Raw genomic sequence first — 19,124 nt, 5'->3', positions numbered from 1 at the left:
CAAGAAGCAAGTATAAGACAAAGAGACAGGCAGTCATGGTCCAACTGCCTGCATTTCTTTTAGCCATTAACTTAAGTTGTAATGATATTAAAAAAAATATTGCACACACTGTATATCAATCCATCCATCCATCCATCCATTTTCGTAACCGCTTATCCTCTTGAGGGTTGCGGGGGGGCTGGAGCCTATCCCAGCTGACATTGGGCGAAAGGCTGGGTACACCCTGGACAGGTCACCAGACTATCACAGGGCTGACACATAGAGACAGACAACCATTCACACTCACATTCACACCTACAGACAATTTAGAGTCACCAATTAACCTGCATGTCTTTGGACTGTGGGAAGAAGCCGGAGTACTCAGGGAAAACCAACGCTGACATGGGGGAACATGCAACAGTGCTAACCACCACATCACTGTGCCGCTGCCACACACTGTATATGTATCTGTAAAATAAATGCTTACATTTTTACTTCAAAATTCTTTGAAAAGTATTTTTTTTGTTATGAGACATGAGCATAAAGTCAATTAGCAAAGCTCTTTTAAGGCTTTTTGTCTACATGTACAGAGAGCAAATATTTTGTCTTTTCAGTAGTTTATATATGGCTCTGGGAATACATCATTGAAAACTGCAGTAATTGCACAATAACAAAGCTATTTAATCATGGCCAGTACAACATGTGGCCCAAACAATACAAAAGCCTAAACAACTGTTTGATGAAAACTATAAATTAATGCCACAAATCCAATTCAGGCTTTGCCAAAGTTCTGAGAGAGCACAATGAACAGGCATCAAGAGCATTAAACTTTAATTAATGCTGAAATGTCTTAATGTGGGGCCAAGTGCTGCTGGGGTGCCACTCACAGACACACAGAGAAAAAGGAACTACAGGCTGGCTGCTTTGCTTTGCTTTGCTTGGTGACGCAAGGTCAGTTATGCAACAGCAGCACTGCAAGTCATCCAACAGCTCAATGTAGATTAGAGGAGCGGCAGTATTTTGCCTTGTTAATTAAGCTGGATACCTGATCATAAGGAAGACTCCACTCTCTGTTTGCAAAGACAATATTAGCATTTAAGCTGACAGAATGTATTGAAAGTGACGTATGCAGTCACAGTTACTCTTACTGCTTCATCTTATTCAAAACACCAGGCAGGGACAACAAAGATGACAAAGCACAGACAACCAAACTGCTCAGCAATGCACCACAACAGAGAGACAGAGGGTGTGTGTGTGTGTGTGTGTGTGTGTGTGTGTGTGTGTGTGTATGTGTGTGTGTGTGTGTGTGTGTGTGTGTGTATGTGTGAGAGAGAGACTCACTCTGCAGACAGACATCTGGTTGGTGGTCAAGGTTCCTGTCTTGTCAGAGCAGATGACAGAGGTGCAGCCCAGGGTCTCCACGGATGGCAGGCTGCGGACGATGGCGTTCTTCTTCGCCATGCGGCGAGTGCCCAGGGCCAGGCAGGTGGTGATGACAGCAGGAAGACCTTCAGGGATAGCAGCCACGGCCAGCGCCACAGCAATCTTGAAGTAGTAGACGGCCCCGCGGATCCAGGAGCCTCCATGGACGGGGTCGTTAAAGTGGCCGATGTTGATGATCCACACGGCGATACAGATGAGGGAGATGACCTTGGACAACTGCTCGCCAAACTCATCCAGCTTCTGCTGCAGGGGTGTCTTCTCCTGCTCAGTGGCCGCCATCTCGTCACGAATCTTACCAATCTCTGTGTTAACACCAGAGGCCACAACCACACCCACGGCCTTCCCAGCTGCAATGTTGGTACCCTGAAATAACAAGAAATATCGTATACGTGTTGTCTCGAGCACGTCTGATAACATCTCACACATCTTGAAATAACAACAGGAGCAAGTTTTTCCAGGAAGTTAACAGAAAATAAACAAGGAGTCGAAAGGCATCAACAGGATGTGTGATAACTTCTGCAGAGTTGAACTTACAGAGAAAAGCATGTTCTTCTTGTCCTGATTGACAGCACGGGGGTCGGGCACAGGGTCGGTGTGTTTGATGACAGAGACAGATTCACCTACAAAGACAACAGAGGGCAGCTGCTCATACCAGTTTGCATTTGCCTCTGCAGATGATCTTAGGAGCAAAGCACAGCCAATTATCTCTACAGAGAGAGATCTGTGGTACTGATCATTCATGCTGTCTCACTGATCTTTCATATCCTCATGAATGTTTCAATTTAGCAGCAAACATGCTAATTAGAAAGTGTCATGATACACCTCTGGGCTCATTCTGCAGCCAGCTCAAATGATCTTGTTCATTGACATCCAGCTATTCTGGTTCTTAAAAACACAGGTGGAAGATTGACCCATTTATCTTGGACGCTGTTTTGTCGGATACATTTTTGCTTTTATTTTAAAATAAAGGGAGCATCATTGTAGAGTTTGAAGTTAATTTAAAACTGAGGAATGGATTTAATCCAAAACATAACTATAAAATGAAAACCGATTAAATTGTGCCAGTACAGCCAAAGCTTCATTTTCAATTTGGGACAGAAATGGCCATATGTGAAAACAATTTCACCGGCAGAGTATACAGTATTTAAAGGGCTCGGTGGTGACATTTAAGGCTTTGTATGAATACAATGAGCAACCTCACTCATCAGTTACGGTAAGTCAGGGATTGCTGAGCTAAGCTTTAACTCTGTGACTTTCTATTTATTACAGTATAACAAGCACACATTTAAAGGTTTAAATGTGTGCAGTGAAATGCAGAATGGCATAGCCTTGATATTGATAGCCTTTATGGCCTGGAACATATAAGAGGAAAAAAAAAAATCAAAGATAACAAAAACAATGCACTGTATGAAGTGTGCCAGCAGTGTAAAATAAACATCAATACTTAACGAATCAATAAAACATGCAAACTAGATCCATTAACAAGACCCATGAGAAACTGAGAATTTTATGGATGAAAGTGGGACGGGAAAATTATTTAATGGCTGTGATGTCATCAGCGGGCATTTCTTACCGGTCAGAATGGACTGGTCTACCCTCAGAGTTGTTGATTTGATAGAACAGATCCGGATGTCAGCAGGCACCTTGTCTCCAACTGTAAGAGAACAGATCCACAATTAGAGAAAATACACAAACAAATACCCCACAGCATGGAGAGCACAGACACATAGGAAACACACACGTGTGAAAATTTGTTGGGGAAAAAAAAAACATTGATATGATTTTGAATTCAGTCTGCATCTGACAGCTCATGTTAATGACAACAACCAGAGTAAACAATTAACTTGCCATGACATACAAAATGGTTCAATAGTCTTTTACACCACATGAATAGCATCGAGTCCACCCATATACACCTGGTCCTGTACAATGCTATAAGTGTGTGTACGTGCTAAATGAAGATTTAACAGATGAGATGTTGTCTGTTTTCTGCAGCCAGTAACTCAGCATTAGTGTAAACTGAACTGATGAAGCACAGCTCATTACAGGGAGGTTGCTGTGCCACACAGCAGCAGAGCAGTGTTGCCATCGCTGCAGGGAAAGAGAAGGAGAGCCAAAGAAAGAGGAGGAAATGAAGGACCTGTGAGCCATAAAAGGCCTGTCTCAAAGGAAAAGGCCAATTTGGGTACATCGGAATTGCAGTGACCCAATTCAACTTCCTAATGGTACATAAAGGCAATGAAAACTGGGGAAATGGCTCAGGCTATGGCACAGTTCTGTGGGACATAGTCTACATATAGGCCTACTTAGTTAAAATCCAAATTGTGTCACATTGTTACAAAAGACTCCAACCAAGAACATTGTATAGTCAGAATCCAGTAACCCACACAAGCCTGCCAAGTACCTAAGAGTCTAACAAAAAATAAAGACAAAGCTGAAATGAAAACTCAGACTCAAGATTCCCATTTGAGGGAGACAGATACTGTAATCCAAAACCCTCCATGCCCTTGAGGGAAGGGAGGAGAAAATAGCAATAGGACCAACAAAGCATGCAGCCAAAAATGGGAGAAGCATTTCGATATGTACTCCAATACGCCGATCGGGTTTAAATGTTGGTCATATAATGGCAGCTGTTTCCTCTTCATTGCCACAGCAAAGGAAGAAAGACAAGGGGACAAACAACAGGGCCCACTACATCACCTCGGAGAAACTCACGCTCCATGAGTGTTGACTTGAAGCTGGATGATCTTCAACTTATTAGATGTCCTGACAGCAGTGCCAGGAACTCTGATCTGACAGCAGGCATTGGCCAGTCAAGACAGACATTGACAGCTTTTCTGAGAAGGACTAAGTTACATCTTTAAACCATCCCGACCTGGAACGACAGCCGCTATGGAAGCTTCACTTCTGAGAAGGTCACACAACCTCACAGGTTGAGCAATGCAGACTTGGGGTCAGACTCGTATTGTCAAATTACGTTTAACAAAATGCTTTCAATCAATATTGTGACTAATGTTTCTTGTAAAAGTAATTCATGACTGAAAAAGTTGAACACAGATATCAATTACCTACTTAAAAAATGTATCCAAACAGAGGTTTTTGAGTAATGACGCCTAACCAAAAATTGTTACCATATCCCCTGGTCTCCCCTAACCTACTCTGCCTTTCCAGTCGCAGAGATAAAATGAATCAAATCCTGGAGATCCTATGTATACCGACTGGTATACATAGGGATGCCATGTCAGTCCTGTGGGCACAGTACAGCCCAAAACAAATCCAAATGTAAGACTGTCAGAAAACAGCAGAGTGTATCGCAGCCTCTACAGAAGTGTTTAGTGCAGAGTGTGTGTGGTGAGCGAGGAGAGAGAGACGGTGTACCTGCACTCGGGACAAGCAGGTGAGCTAGACATCAGGTTAACAGTAGCTAAAACATGAATGTAACTGTGAAGTTCATTGTGAGCTACAGTTTGTTTAGAACAAATATTGACAGATAATAATTTGTGGCCGATCATTTGGAGCACCTTTATCTGGGGATGTTCAATTTATGATCCTTGTTCTCCCAAATTCTGGCTGCTGAAAGCAGTGAACGATATAATCGTGTATAGGGGGGATTTTTTTATATAGCAGTGGTGCAAATGCATATAGGGGTCACACTGTCAGTTCAACAGCACCTAACTTGAATCAATAATGTCACTACACATTGAATAGAGGAACCCATTTCATAGCTACATTTTTAACTTTCTTAGGAGAAATGATTTCATCCCTGGAAGACAACAAAACATGAAATGTTTTTATTAGAAGCCAAAAGCTTTACAATGACATCCTAGGTGGTTGTGTAACACTTCCTATACTACTTCCTAATACTGACAACTTCCGTGGGAGTGCTGAGAAACATGGCTAAGGTGATAGGCTTCTAACAATGGTGCTTGCTAATGTAATAATACATCATACGAAGAAAGCAGTGAGTGTTGAGACTGTGACACTGTGACACGCTGGAATTGTCCCGAGGCTGTGTTACACTGCAGACCTGCTCTGATGAAGTGTGCGTATATCATCTGTCCCTTTGTGTCAACATCCTACTTGGTAGAAGTCCAACCATCTCCTCAGGCATGACCACATTTTCACCTTTGTGCTTGCCAACAGGTCATAGAGTCCACAAATTTCAGTGACAAAAGCTCAAACCCAGTGATTCATTGCACCCAATGTAAGTCCCGGAGGTGCCTTTTAAACAGACCCTTCAACAGCAGGCAAGGCAGTGACTGAACCAAACCGGTTTGCTTTGACTGGCACCTGCCTCTGCCGTGTGTTAGGGGATAGCGTGTTGTTCAGCAAGCCAGCCTTCCTCAGGGCCAGCCAAAAGGCCACATGTGCTGATGGCAGCTGAACAAAAGGCTGACCCCCTGTCATGTTGAGTGGGTCATGTCAGGACCGTCAACAAGTGAGGCATCCTGCAGCTTTCCAGCACAGCTCTTACTGATGAACTCACAAGCCAAATTTACATGCATACAATTATGCAAATACTTCATCCAAATGGATATGTTAAAAAACAGTCTAGAACGGCTAAAATACTAACCTTTCATTCCTCCTCTGCTCAATGAAGATTTTCCTCTCTAAACTTTGGCAGGCAGGTGCACTAGAGAGACTAAGTTCATATGACTCAGCACAACCAATGCAAGGAAATGAAACAGATGATCTGGTCTCTGCAAATATATCCTACATGTGGATGCTATCTTGCACTATTTACCGTATTACAGGTGCATTTTGGTGGCCATGTTTAGGTGGACACTGTACAAACCACTCAGGGTAGAAATCTTACTTTTTTGTCCCCTGGCCACAGTGTTAGCACATGGCAAAAGTCACAAGTGAGTTTTACTATTTCATCAGCAAACAAGAGCAGAGTAAATAATGTTTAGTTAGCAGCCTGCTGTTATGTTGTCACAGATTCAAACACGTGTCAGCCGACTTTGGAGTTGATCCTAACCTCTGACCTCCGTTACATAAGCACTATCTCTGCACTGTCTCCCTGAGATTTCTGCTTTGCCTTTGTCTGTTATGAATCTTAAGCAGCAGCAGGCTGAGCTTCCACATAGCATGCAACTGTTTCTGTTGTCATAGTAACAAACCTTGTCCCAGGACTGGGAGCGTTTTAGAGCTCCCCTCCTGTCAAAAATAATCAGGGTTTTATTAGGGCCTGGCAGAAATGACATGTATGAAAACCATGACACAATTTCAATTCTAAAATTTAAATCTATATCAAGATCAACCACTACACTAACATTTGAAAAGGGTATTCACCACTGCCCACACATACAGCATATGCTGCAAAGGATCTGGATCTTAATAAGAATACAAGGATCTAAATTCTGTACTTTTAACTTTCAGATGTAGTCACAGAGAAAGACATATTGTGAAAGCAGAGAGTCATTCTGGAAAAATGTAAGTAGACTTGTGGTAATGTAATGTAAATATCAAATAAATCATCTAACTTGTTCTTGCAGCCACATAACACACTAAAATGTTAATGTGAAAACAGCGATCAGTTTAACTACAGATTTTATATGTTAACAGAAGGTCAGACCTTTACATTCTGTTCATGTCTTCAGGTTAACACTGTCAGTCATGGCCCCTCATTAAATCCTTACTGGGGTTAAAGTCTGACCTCTCACTGTCCCATCTACAACCAGACAGCATAGCATGGATTCCCAGCAGTCAGTATAGTGTGACTTAGGGTTAACAAGGCTAGTGCAGTGAGCTGAATAGTTGACAATCTGTATAAAACTACAAGCCAGCTTTAATACTACTTATAGAACCTGAGATTTATGTAACAGTAACACCAAATTTTTGGTCAATTGCTTACACGTATAGTTTATGCAGAATCTTGCATACTTCTGTACAACCAAGCTGATTTCACCAATCAGTGCCTTCAACCTGCAGATTGGCTGGAATAAAACCCTCTATGCCCTTCTGCAGGTCTACACTACAAATTAGGTTTCTGCATTTCTAAAGCCCTCTTCCCTGGTCGGCAAAGATGAGACTGTTTCTCTCAGTCTCGCTGACAAGTCAGGAACCTTTGCCAAAAAACAGTCCCTCCGTGACGATGGATGCTTGCCAGACCACATTAAATGCCACATACTATCCATGGTGTCTGGAATCTTAGTGGCGGGTGCGGGTGCTGATGGGCAGGGTCGCTATGCATTGAGCATGGTAGGGAGGGATGGTTATCCACAAAGCGCTTCCCTATAAGGTCATCCCGCTCAACCACAATAGGAGCAGATCAGACATCCTCCCCCCCTATACTGCCCCCCACATGAGCCCCCCTCACTACCAGACTCCACAACTTCACAGCCAGCAGAGAACAAACCCACTGAGCTCTGCTGCTCTGAGAAAAGGCCAACATCCAAATCTGCAAGCCCTCAACATTAAACTGTAAACTGGCAGCATACAATGTGTGCTGTGTTATGACAAGGGCTTAAAGGAGCAGTGTGTAGGATTTGGGAAGCTCTATTGGCAGAAATGGAATATAATATTAATGTTTTCATTAGTGTATATCACCTGAAACTGAGAATCATTGTGTTTTTCCTCAGCTTAAAATGCCCTTCATATCTACATATAGAGAGCAGGAGTCCGCCATGTTGCACCGCCATGTATCTACAGTGGCCCAGAACAGACAAACCTAACACTGGCTATAGAAAAGGCTTTTTGCATCTTGAAGGCTGTACTGCATGCTAGAGTTGCAGCAATCAATTGATAAGTTGTCAACTATTAAAGAAATCACCAACTGATTTGATTATTGATAAACAGAATATTTTTGAGTTTAGTTTTTTTTTTTAAGTCGAAATTCTTTGAATGCAGCTTCTTAAGTATGAACATTTTCTGGTTTCTTTCTCAGGTATGACAGCAAACTGAATATATTTGGGTTGTGGACAAAAGGACATTTGATGATGTCATCTTGGGCTTGAGGAAACACAGTAGTGTTGCACGGTATACCGGTACTAAAATAGTACCGCGGTACTAGAGTATTCCAAACGGTACTATACTGCATTTGGAAAATACCGGTACTTTGAAATTGATTCAATTAATTAATTTAGTTAATTTATTTTACTCATTTATGCACACAAACGCCTTTCTTGTTCCTATTGGAGCACAGATTGCACAAGTGGTGTGTATGACAACACCTGTAACAACATCCGCAGCTGGCGCATGTGAAAAAAGACAAGAGAAAGTCTGCCTCGCAAAGGGAGACAACACAAGACAACACAAACTTGGTGGAACATTGGAGTTACCAAACCGTGACGTCCGTACCAAGGTACTTACCGAACCATGATTTTTTTGGTACCGTTACACCCCTACTATTTATTGTTCTAAAGGTTTGTATCCAAAAGGACTTTTCCTTAGGAAAAGTACCGAAGAGTATCGAAAAGTATCGAAATTCATATTGGTATTGGTACTGAAACAAAGATTTTGGTATCGTGACAACACTAAAACACAGATTGATATTTAGCACTTTTTAATGACATTTTACAGACCAAACAACTAATCAGTTAATCAAGAAAATTATTGACAGATTAATCGTCAGTAAAAAATATTACTTTAGTTGAAACACACTTGGAAAAGGAGAGGTGAGGGAAGAGGTATTCAGACCTTACCGCTAGATGCCACTAAATCCTATACAGTGGTCCTTTAAATCCACTGAATGGAGCTAATGAACTCCACATTATCAGTTGACGCCATTTTTTAAAAGGTTATTTTAAGTGGGGCATGGTATCCCTTTTATCAGATTTTGGCTGCTGGCACTTGCCCATTTTAAAATGAGTGCAAATCGATATTATAGTAAAACCTAGTTAATCAGTACTGATCATGTTCTTTGGATGATTTCAGAATCTATTTTAGAAAAAAAATCACTGGTCTCCATGTCAGAGAGGACCAGCACAGACAGCCGACAGCAGCCCTCGGAGCTTCAACTGCTTCTAGATTAGATTTAAACTCACTTAACTACAAAAATGAAACCAAGCATAAAATAATCTATTTTAGATAAAGTGTAAGAAAGGCATTACACACAATGTTATTTCCATGACATTAAACAAATTTCAGTGAGTGTGCAACTTATGAGCGATGAGGTATGAGTAGGAGGCAGCATTCAAACCCACAGCAGCACCCTGACAAGAGAGCAGCACCGGCTGGCTGCAGGCTATTCTTCTCACGGCTGAGGCGGCCACTGAGCGCTTGTGTCAGTGTCCTTTACCTCGGCTCAGCAGCCAGCCAGCCGGCATCTGCGTCATTGCACTCCTCCTCTGCATGGCAGGGGTCACTTTGGACTCTTACGTTCGGAGCTTCAGCAAAATATTATTCTGAAAAAAAGGCTGACGGAAACCATTTAAAAAGATATTCGGAGGATTTGGGAAGTGGAGCTTCTTTTGACTGCAGGATAAAACATCCAGTTTTGCTGCCTGCTGGGCTGCATTTCTGAGTAAGCCTCAAGCTGCTGACAACAAAGCCTCCAGCTACCTTCATCGAAAGTGGTTAAATAACTGGGTCTCTAATATGCAAGAGGAGAGTGCATATGACTCACAACTTTCTCTTTAAACCTGAGCCAAATAATTAAGCTTTCTCCGCTCTGCTTCTGCTGCGACACATAATCAAAACTGCATGAGTAGCGCCATCATCCTAAAACAAATTATATACAGTAACACTAGATAACACTAGAAAAATTATATATTTTAATTCCAAGTACACCCCTTCTCCATTTGCCCTTGTCAAGGTTACTCAGGAGTCCCGCTGAACACTGTCTCATGTCACCCACTGTAGCAATGTTCCCCAGAGCAGGATGGGAGGGGCGTCCACGGGGTGGGACCAGACACCTGTCATCTTCACGACTGTCACTGCCTCTATAAATACAGCATTCCATAATCTAAATGGTCTATGATGGCTAAAAATATAACCTACCACTATGCACAGAAAAACTATGCATCACTTCAGTGGCTCAGGGTTAAACACAGTATCACGATAACGCTAGTGTTTTAAGGACTTCAGCATTTCTCAACACATCCGTCTGTTCATCCCTCTGCAGAACTGTGTATATGTGTGTGTGTGTGTGTGTGTGTGTGTGTGCGCTGTGGGGGGAACAGAACTCCTGAAAATCAAAGCTTTACATCCTGAGGATTTTAGCTGCTGAAATTCGCTGACTGGACCTCAGCAGCATGAATCACCCCAGCATTTAGTTCACGTACTGCATGGGGGGGGGGGGGGGGGGGGGGGGGGGGGGGGGACTGTTGAGTTGGGATGAGCTGTGAGGATACAGTCGCAGCACGGTTACATGACTGAGCTCAATCTTGGTGTGTGTGGACAAATACACACATGCACACACAAAGACAGACTGACACGCACACACTGAGTAAAGTGGGCCTTGATAGCATTTGTGCCCAGCCCTTTGAGACAATGGGTTAATAAGAGCATCTCAAAATACATCACTCTTGCAGGGTGAGTCACCTCTGCAGTGGCACATGGGATGGGGGAGGTTTCAACTCAAGCTTGTGCTAAATGTGATCCATGACCATACGTGGACTCATTTGATCTGTCCACAGTAGGCTTTACCTGAGGCAGAGCCAAACAGCAGCTAGGAACATTCATATTAAAACACAACATCTCCTGTTTAATCTAAAAAAAAAGCAGCATATCGAAAAGGGAACACAAAAAATTCTTGGTAGAAGTTACAGTGGCGTTAAATTGCCAATTTTCTGTGAATTTTCCATGGTTCATGTGATATCCAGATGCTTCCTTTGCACGCAAGTAGCCTACAATTCCAACCACCATTTAAACTTTCACACTTCAGTTAGCTGATGCTCTATTCTGAACAACACATACAACAGTACAGAGTAGAGTAAGGTTAAAACAGCACAAGGTCGAGAGCAGGTCAACCTACCAGCAACCTCCACGATGTCACCAGGCACAATGTCTCTGGCCTTGATCCTCTGCACGGTCTTCCTGTCCTGCCGGTACACTTTCCCCATCTCAGGCTCATACTCCTTAAGTGCCTCAATGGCATCCTCAGCATTGCGTTCCTAGTGAGGAGAAAAGAGATTCAGTACCAAAGATTTTTTAGTTTCTCTGAGATTATTTGAGAATATCACATACTTAATACATGCGGAGCATTCCCCTTTGAAGAGGCACTGACTGTTCTAAGTTTGATGTTTATTTTATCAGGTTTTGATTGGGGACATTTAGATGTTAAGCATATGACAGTGGGAATATAAATCGCATCATTTTCTGCCTCTGTTTTCTAATTCTACCATTCACCAGCAACATCATCCTTCATCAACAAGAGGAACACATCACTCAGAACCGACTGCCCACACATTGTTTAAATAAATAAATAAATAAGCCTGGCTCATATGTGAGCGATATACAGGAAGATGGGTGATGACAACTGATAGACTGTTCCTTTTCAATAGGAAGCCTTCTTGAGACAAAAATAACTTCCAGTACACAGTGTCAATCTACAGTGTGGGTGAAGTATAACAAATGTTAAATCACAGCAGGCTGCCACACTAGCTGCAGTTACATGGACAATATTTCTTCAGTCCGAGTGAAATTATTCTGATTAGATTCCAACTGACCTGTTTACATGGACGCTAAATTAAGTGATCTGATAACATGTGCCTTTACATGCCCCAAAGCTTTTAATCAGAAAACAACTTTTTTTTGTCTTGTTGTTCCGCCCGCTGTGAAGCATCTCATCTGCTGGAAATGTTACAGAAAAAGAAGTTTGTTTTCCAACCATATTGAAAAAATTTGATTCATTTAATTAAGGCAACAATAAACAATTATCACAGAACAAGAACAACCTCAGAAAATACAACAGTTTCATGGAATTACACCATTATTGTTTATGAAAAGGGGTTATTTTGGTTGAACAAACGCATAAGCAGGTGAGATTCTCCATCCAGTTGCTTTGTAATTTCAATACCGCAGCAAGCAAATGTACACGGTACAATTTTCATACCACTGTATCTAGTTTCTTGGTATACCTCTGCAATTCTACATTCAATATGTAAAGTATAGGAACGAGAAGAAGTGGTTCTGCCTGTTAATACAATTTAGTAGTAAAAAACCTAAGTGTAACCTAGGTTATTTTCTGTAGCTACAAACTACAGAGGTCTCCTCAACACCTCACATGCAGACTAAGGATAGACCGATACATCGGCCGGCCGATATATCGGGCCAATATTTGAGTTTTTTACTTGTATCGGCATCGGCCGATACGCGCGTGGGTTCGCAGATTTATTTTTCCCTGGCACTTTTTTTCATTTGAAAGTATGTGGTTAAGTTGAACAAAGCTGTTGAATCCTACTGTGTACAGTAGTTGTTGTTTTATTTATGCTTCAGCTTAAATATTTGTTTATTTTATAAAGACATTACTGGAAGATTTAAGAGCACTGAACTCTTTTTTTTATTTGAATGTATAATAATAATAATAATAATAATAATAATAATAATATTCTACCTGTTCTACCTCAACTTTCCATCTTGTTTTAGTATTTTTTACTATTCAATAAATGTTTCTTATTTTAAACTTGAGACCTGTAATATTTGTTATCATTGTGTCATTTTTTTTATGTAAATTGAGGGAGCAAGAGCAGTATCGGCCCCAAATATCGGCTCAAAAAAAATCGGCAGTCCATAATCGGTCATCGGCTAAGGGTGATGGAAAAAAATCGGTATCGGCATCGGCCCTAAAAAATCCCTATCGGTCTATCCCTAATGCAGACTAGGTATGCAATCTGAAGATGGTACAATTTACCGATGTTTCCTCAGCGTCTCATATGCAGGTTACTGCTCCTGGTATCAACAGATTGTTATGTCCAGGGACTCCACATTGCAGCCTGTAACAATGTTACATAAGGCTGATGTTTCAAGGTCATAGAATATATTAATTCATCAGAGCACTCGAATAAAAACGTAGCACTAGCAAAGCACCAAACGTTTTTTCAAATTCATGAACGATTCTCTGTCAAAATCAGCAGACGGAGGCTTGTAGAAACAGCTGTTGCGGCATGTCATGTATAGTGCACAACCAGCTACGTCGTCTATACCAGGTCAGTCTCTTCTGATTGATGTGGTTACATGAGGCATTTTTATTTTAACTGGGCTATTATTCGGATTATTGGTGGAATATTACGGTCCATGTAAAAGCACCTACTGACAGATAAATTTCATTCAGTCAGTAAGATATTTAATAGATGGCTTTATGCAGGTAGGATATTTATTAGACAGCTGTGGTGCTGGATTGCATTTGATTTAGTGATCTAATAACATCTCTCCTTCCAAGTTGATACAGCCTCTAATATGACTTTTTTTTCCTACAGTCTGTTGTAAGTTAGACACTGACAACCAACAGCTTTCAGTCCCATACTAATTTAAGGTAATTCATTGATGATAAAGGCATTGGAATGTATTTCATGTTTAAATGCTGACTTATCATTTTAAGATGTTATTCTTAAATTCATCCCTTGCACTGGTGAAATCAACAAAGCTTGGTGTCGATCCAATTAGAAACGCAGGTAAAATGTGCAGCTATAAACAAAACTAGGGTAAGATATCTAAATAATTTGTAGACCTATTACCCAGATACATAGGAGATGTAGTGTGATTTAAACAAACTGGCTTCCCAGGAAAGTGTCTCACCTGCCACACACCGACGATGGCATTGGCTATAAGAATGAGTAAAATTACAAAAGGCTCCACAAAGGCTGTGATAGTTTCTTCTCCCTCCTCAAACCATGCTAGGACCTGTAAACAGTATGAGAAACATGTCATTATTATTTAAGACATTTCACGGTATAAGTAGATATTATCTTACAGCGATGACAGTAACGGATAAAAATCAAGACAGAACAAAGCTGGTCATGACAAAACAATGACAAATTATCTCTCTGATAGATGAAGACCTCATAAATAATTCATTTAAATGAACCGGACAGGTTTTTATCTCTTAAAAAGACACTGTGACAGCAGTGTGAGGGTTAGCTATTTGTCAATAGCCAGGAGCTTGACATCAAAGCCAGAGATTGTTAATAGCTGAGGATCCTCCCACACATTCCTTATATAAAACTTCATGTACCAGAGAGAAAAATATGAAATCATGGATCTGCACCTAAACACTTTGTATTATTGACTACATTGCTATGCTCAAGTTAAAAGAGCCTCGATATTCTGCAGTCTAGTACTGGCAGTGCAATTATTCTATTCAATCTGGCCAATTGTTTTTCAGTTTTTTACTGCCAATACTGCACAGCCCATTTGAACTGTGTATATGTCAGCCATCAAGAAGACTGTAGAAACTCAGATCAACACAGTTGGACCTGCAGCATATATTGGAACCTCTTACTGCCAGAGAAAATATTACAGTATTCTGACCGGGAGTCTCATTTAGCTCATTGTTACTTAAAAAACTGCCCTAAAATTACCCCGTGTGTCACAAGGAATTAGTTAATGTCCCATAATGTAATAAAGCAATCAACCTCAGTAAGACCTAAGTATCTGGCTATGGCAGATGCCAAAGACATTTTAAATGGCATAACTCAAATGGCAAGCATGACTCTTAATAGCAGTTTAATACAGAAGCACGGAGCTTAATAGTGCTCTACTGCATGTCATAACACAGCCAAGAGATTTACATTACCCAGCCTTAACTAAAGCAAAAACAACCTATACATATACTGCATACATATATGCGCACATACTAAAGCTGCAGCAAACAATCATTTTCATTATTCATTTATCAGACAATGTTTTTTTTTTTCAAATAATCAATTAATCGTTTATACTTATCAGAAAACAAATTATTAATATGGTTAATGACTTGTTTTGCCTTACCAAGAGTCCATGACCCACAGATTTAAATAAAACGAGACAGACAAAAGCAGCACATCTCACAGTGGAGAAAATGGAACAACGATTCACATTTCTAATCGATGAATACTTTAACAAAATAGCTGGGAACTTTCTTTTGTTGATCACCTAATCAAGTATTTGTTTCAACCCTAATATTGTCAATGTTGCTCACATGCAACAGATAAAAAACATTTATAGCAGCTCACATCATAATGCATTTGGAAAAGGAAACCAACCCTTAACTGTTCTCTTAACACAAAAATGAATCATGCAAACAGAACAAATGAAAACTTGGACTAGTTTAGAGATTAAGTTTTTGACTAATAACTTCAACAATTATCAAACAGTTAAACTTTCTGATTTTAATGCTATCACACCGGATTCGTCTCAAAGTGTGGGACTGTTGGGGTGGGTGTGTGCTGATAGGAGCCCTCCCACTGAGGGGTGAGAGCCCAAATTTGGTCTTGAGTGGTGCTCTGTTCTCCTGTCAGACAGCAGCCACTGACACCTCTGTATCACCTGACTGGACAGTGCACACTACATACCAACTCACACTCACACTCTCACACACACACACACACACACAGGGGGACCCTCTCTTATCAAAATATTCTTCAGCCATCTGTTCATCTACTATGTTGTCTGTTCAACAAATGTTAAAATGTAATTTTTCCATAAAAACTTGTGCTGTCAAATTTACAATTGACAAATTGTGTAAAGACAATAAACTAAGCTGTACATGAAGCCTTGTCTTCTTATGTGACATCACAATAAAAAGTGCTACCACTATGTGGAAATGTTCATCTGAATTATCTTCAGAAAGGGCTCGGACACATGCTGATGATGCTATTACATAAGGGCAGTCCACTATTAAACATTTATCTGTCTAGCACTCAAAGTCAGAGGCCCGAGGGAGACCGGGGTAAGTCATTACACAGCAGTCATGCTTGACAACTCAAATGTCTTACTTGGCACGTGGTGATAGCAACTCAATGCTGCTACTGCTGTTGTCACCATTCCTCAGATGGGTCGCTAGCCTCCTCAGCTGTTTAGCTCTCTGATATGTGAGTGTAACCCCAGCAGGGTTAAACAAACTGAAGACGTTTACACTTCAGCGCCATGCACTGCATAAATTACCCGCTGCCCTTCAACACACAGGGCCTAATAATAATCCCATATGCAATTTCGACTTCACATAAACACCCTTTTAGCCTGAGGTGGAAACAGGAAGCTATATGTAGGATGCAGTGTCTTGTCCGGAGATTCTCTCAAGTTCTCAGACTATCACCTTCGTTTACTGTACAGCTTGTAGAGTAAGACACAGGAGTGAAAGTTGGAGGGAAAAAATAACTCATCAATTCAGCAACCTATATAAGACTGCATTTTAATGAAACAGTGAAAGAAAATGTGGTGAAATACTTACAAAAGATATACATGCTGCCAGTAGAAGAATTCGAACAAGTAGATCTTCAAACTGTTCAAGGACAAGCTCCCACAAAGATTTCCCTGCAGAGAAGAGAGTTGGTTAAAAACACAAATCCTTCACAGAAATTTCTTATCATAAAAATGACAGTAACAATGTGGGTGACAGTAATGCTTACCTTCCTCTGCTGGTAACTCTGTGTGTGTGGCGATGTGGGAGATATTCCAGGGACCGCATGGGAAACAGACAAGAAAAAGAAGAGGGTAAGTTGTGTTTAAATACTTTTTCAAAAAAGTGCCTGATGAAGAAATGCAGTTCTTGTTTCATGATGGGGAACTGAGTCCTACGACAAGAGTTCAATATGTTCTGTGAGACTGACGGGTGCTACCTACCATGAGAGTGACAAGTTAATTTCGAAACCTCCAGGATGTTCCCTGTTTCACTTCAAATTTTGATGATTTAGTTAAACATACTGTACAAGAGCGGATACTTTGAATACTAACTTTTAATGACAGTTTACTTATGGATCTGTTTGAGCGTTACAAGAACTAATCTCTTCAGAATATTTATTTTTTCCTTGCAAGATTCTTTCCCTCACATATCAGGTTTACACCTCTAACAGTGTAAGTCTACTCCCTTCATCTTTATTGCACAATAGGAAAGCTCCAATCAATGTAAAGGTCAAAGGGATTCAAGGGGGGGTAGTTTACCCTTCGTGACCTCTCAGGTGATATTAATATAAAACAGCTGTTAAAGCCTGGAACAAGAGAGATCAACATTTAAGGATAACGTTACTACAGTGATCCTGTGGCCACCGTTCAAATGCCTGTCAGATCTCTGGGCACATGGGCTGATGTGCTGCAGCTCTGAGGAACATCCAATAAGGTTACTGTGCTTAACAATGTCACCATATATTTAACGACTTTCAACAATGTCACAGTAAGGTTATGTGTAATAATGTTATCAAAGTCAACAGTGCTGCTGTGAAATAATGTTACACACTGATACAATGCACAGTAATGTTACCACTACCTAACAGTGTTACAATGCCCACCAAGTAATGGTTAATTTGTGACTTTGTAAGAGAAGGGAAACCCTCGAGGTCACCAGTGATGACGTCAGCCAAATCACTTTATGGAGCCGGGTAACACCGACCGGCCGACGATGTTGCTGACTTTTAGCCCATATACTGAACAGTAGTGTGCTCACACCACCCATGTTACAATGACAAGACATTTTGAAACCGTGTCTCATTCACAGCAGCGGCATGTGTGGTGGTCTACAGTGTAAATTGTCGTACCGTTTAGGCCCCATTTCTCCTTCTGTCGTTTCACCTCGTCCAGGGAAAGTCCTGTGCTTTCATTGACGCAGAAATAACTGTAAACTTCTTCCACACTCTTCGTGTGAGCGTTCTCCATATTGGACAGACGGCTCCTTCCCGCTCAGCTTCACACAAAATACTGCCGAAAGGTACCTTCGGGCTCTTTAAAGCTGTCAACACTTTGAAATGAATAGGAGTTTGCCAACTGAGAGATGTGCATTCACACTCGGATAGCTATCGTTAGCCACTGACTAAGGTGTCCCCCTGCCCCGTTAAGATTCTCTTCACGTGAATTACGGAGAAAAAAATGTTGTTGCAAGCCAAATTTCTCTTCCCTGTCTGAGTGAAGATTACTCTGAGCGTCCTCTTATCTCCGAAAATGGTGGAAAAGTGTCTGCAGCAGAGTCCCGTGTTAAGGACTGCATTCACCCGGTCCAGTCCTCTGTGCTACCGTACCGTGCCGTGCCGTGCCGTTTCTCACCGTGGCGCAGCTCTCTGTGGCTCCACACGGTGCTGACAGTCTGGTTTTATCAAAGTGCCTCACTGCTGCCCCTCTTCCCTGCGCTGCATGTGGAGTCATATCATTGGACGAACAGTGTCTGCTACGTTCAAACCAGGGGGAAAAAACACAGGAAGACGAACAAGAAGCAACAAACTGGGATACATATCCGTATTTCACAGTCAAACCTTGTGGTTTCCGTTGTATGTAAACCAGGAAGCTTGGCTGAATTTACATTAATTTGAGTGCTTTTTAAGGTGGGCCGCCATTGACTGCACTGTAGAGGTCTGGTGACTGAAAATACCCAGTGGTGTTACTGTTATCTGTGCTTCTACCCCATATATTTCTTAAGCAAAAGCAACATAAGACGTAGTGTGGATGCTTACTCAAAAACATCATTTTAATGTCTCATGTGGGGCAGTATTGAAGTTGCAGGGGAAGCAGCCACACCATTCTCACATATTGACACTTTTGCCATGCTGGGTTTGCAAGCTCAAACAGCACTGCACTCTCTCAGTTAAGTATAACCTGCTTGTAGAAATTCAGACAGTGGCGCCCCCAAAGAGGGA

At 41.3% G+C, this 19,124-nt stretch overlaps 1 protein-coding gene across 2 annotated transcripts in view; it reads right to left on the bottom strand.

Annotated features, from left to right (window-relative positions):
- The window catches only part of atp2a2a (ATPase sarcoplasmic/endoplasmic reticulum Ca2+ transporting 2a), a 30,108-nt gene extending 11,553 nt beyond the window's left edge, over positions 1 to 18,555 (bottom strand). For both annotated transcript variants that reach the window (XM_033620591.2, XM_033620590.2), the window contains exons 1-8: positions 18,036 to 18,555; positions 16,914 to 16,931; positions 16,736 to 16,818; positions 14,104 to 14,208; positions 11,342 to 11,480; positions 2,996 to 3,076; positions 1,957 to 2,042; positions 1,321 to 1,785 (exon numbers count right to left, since the gene is read on the bottom strand). In XM_033620591.2, the coding sequence (XP_033476482.1) occupies positions 1,321 to 1,785; positions 1,957 to 2,042; positions 2,996 to 3,076; positions 11,342 to 11,480; positions 14,104 to 14,208; positions 16,736 to 16,818; positions 16,914 to 16,931; positions 18,036 to 18,153 (1,095 nt within the window). In that variant the 5' untranslated portion in view covers positions 18,154 to 18,555. The remainder of the gene's footprint in view (positions 1 to 1,320; positions 1,786 to 1,956; positions 2,043 to 2,995; positions 3,077 to 11,341; positions 11,481 to 14,103; positions 14,209 to 16,735; positions 16,819 to 16,913; positions 16,932 to 18,035) is intronic.
- Between the last annotated feature and the right edge of the window lie 569 nt (positions 18,556 to 19,124).

The sequence above is a fragment of the Epinephelus lanceolatus genome, chromosome 9 (genome assembly GCF_041903045.1).
Source record: "Epinephelus lanceolatus isolate andai-2023 chromosome 9, ASM4190304v1, whole genome shotgun sequence".
NCBI lineage: Eukaryota > Metazoa > Chordata > Actinopteri > Perciformes > Serranidae > Epinephelus > Epinephelus lanceolatus.
This window is presented reverse-complemented; position numbering and strand designations above follow the sequence as displayed.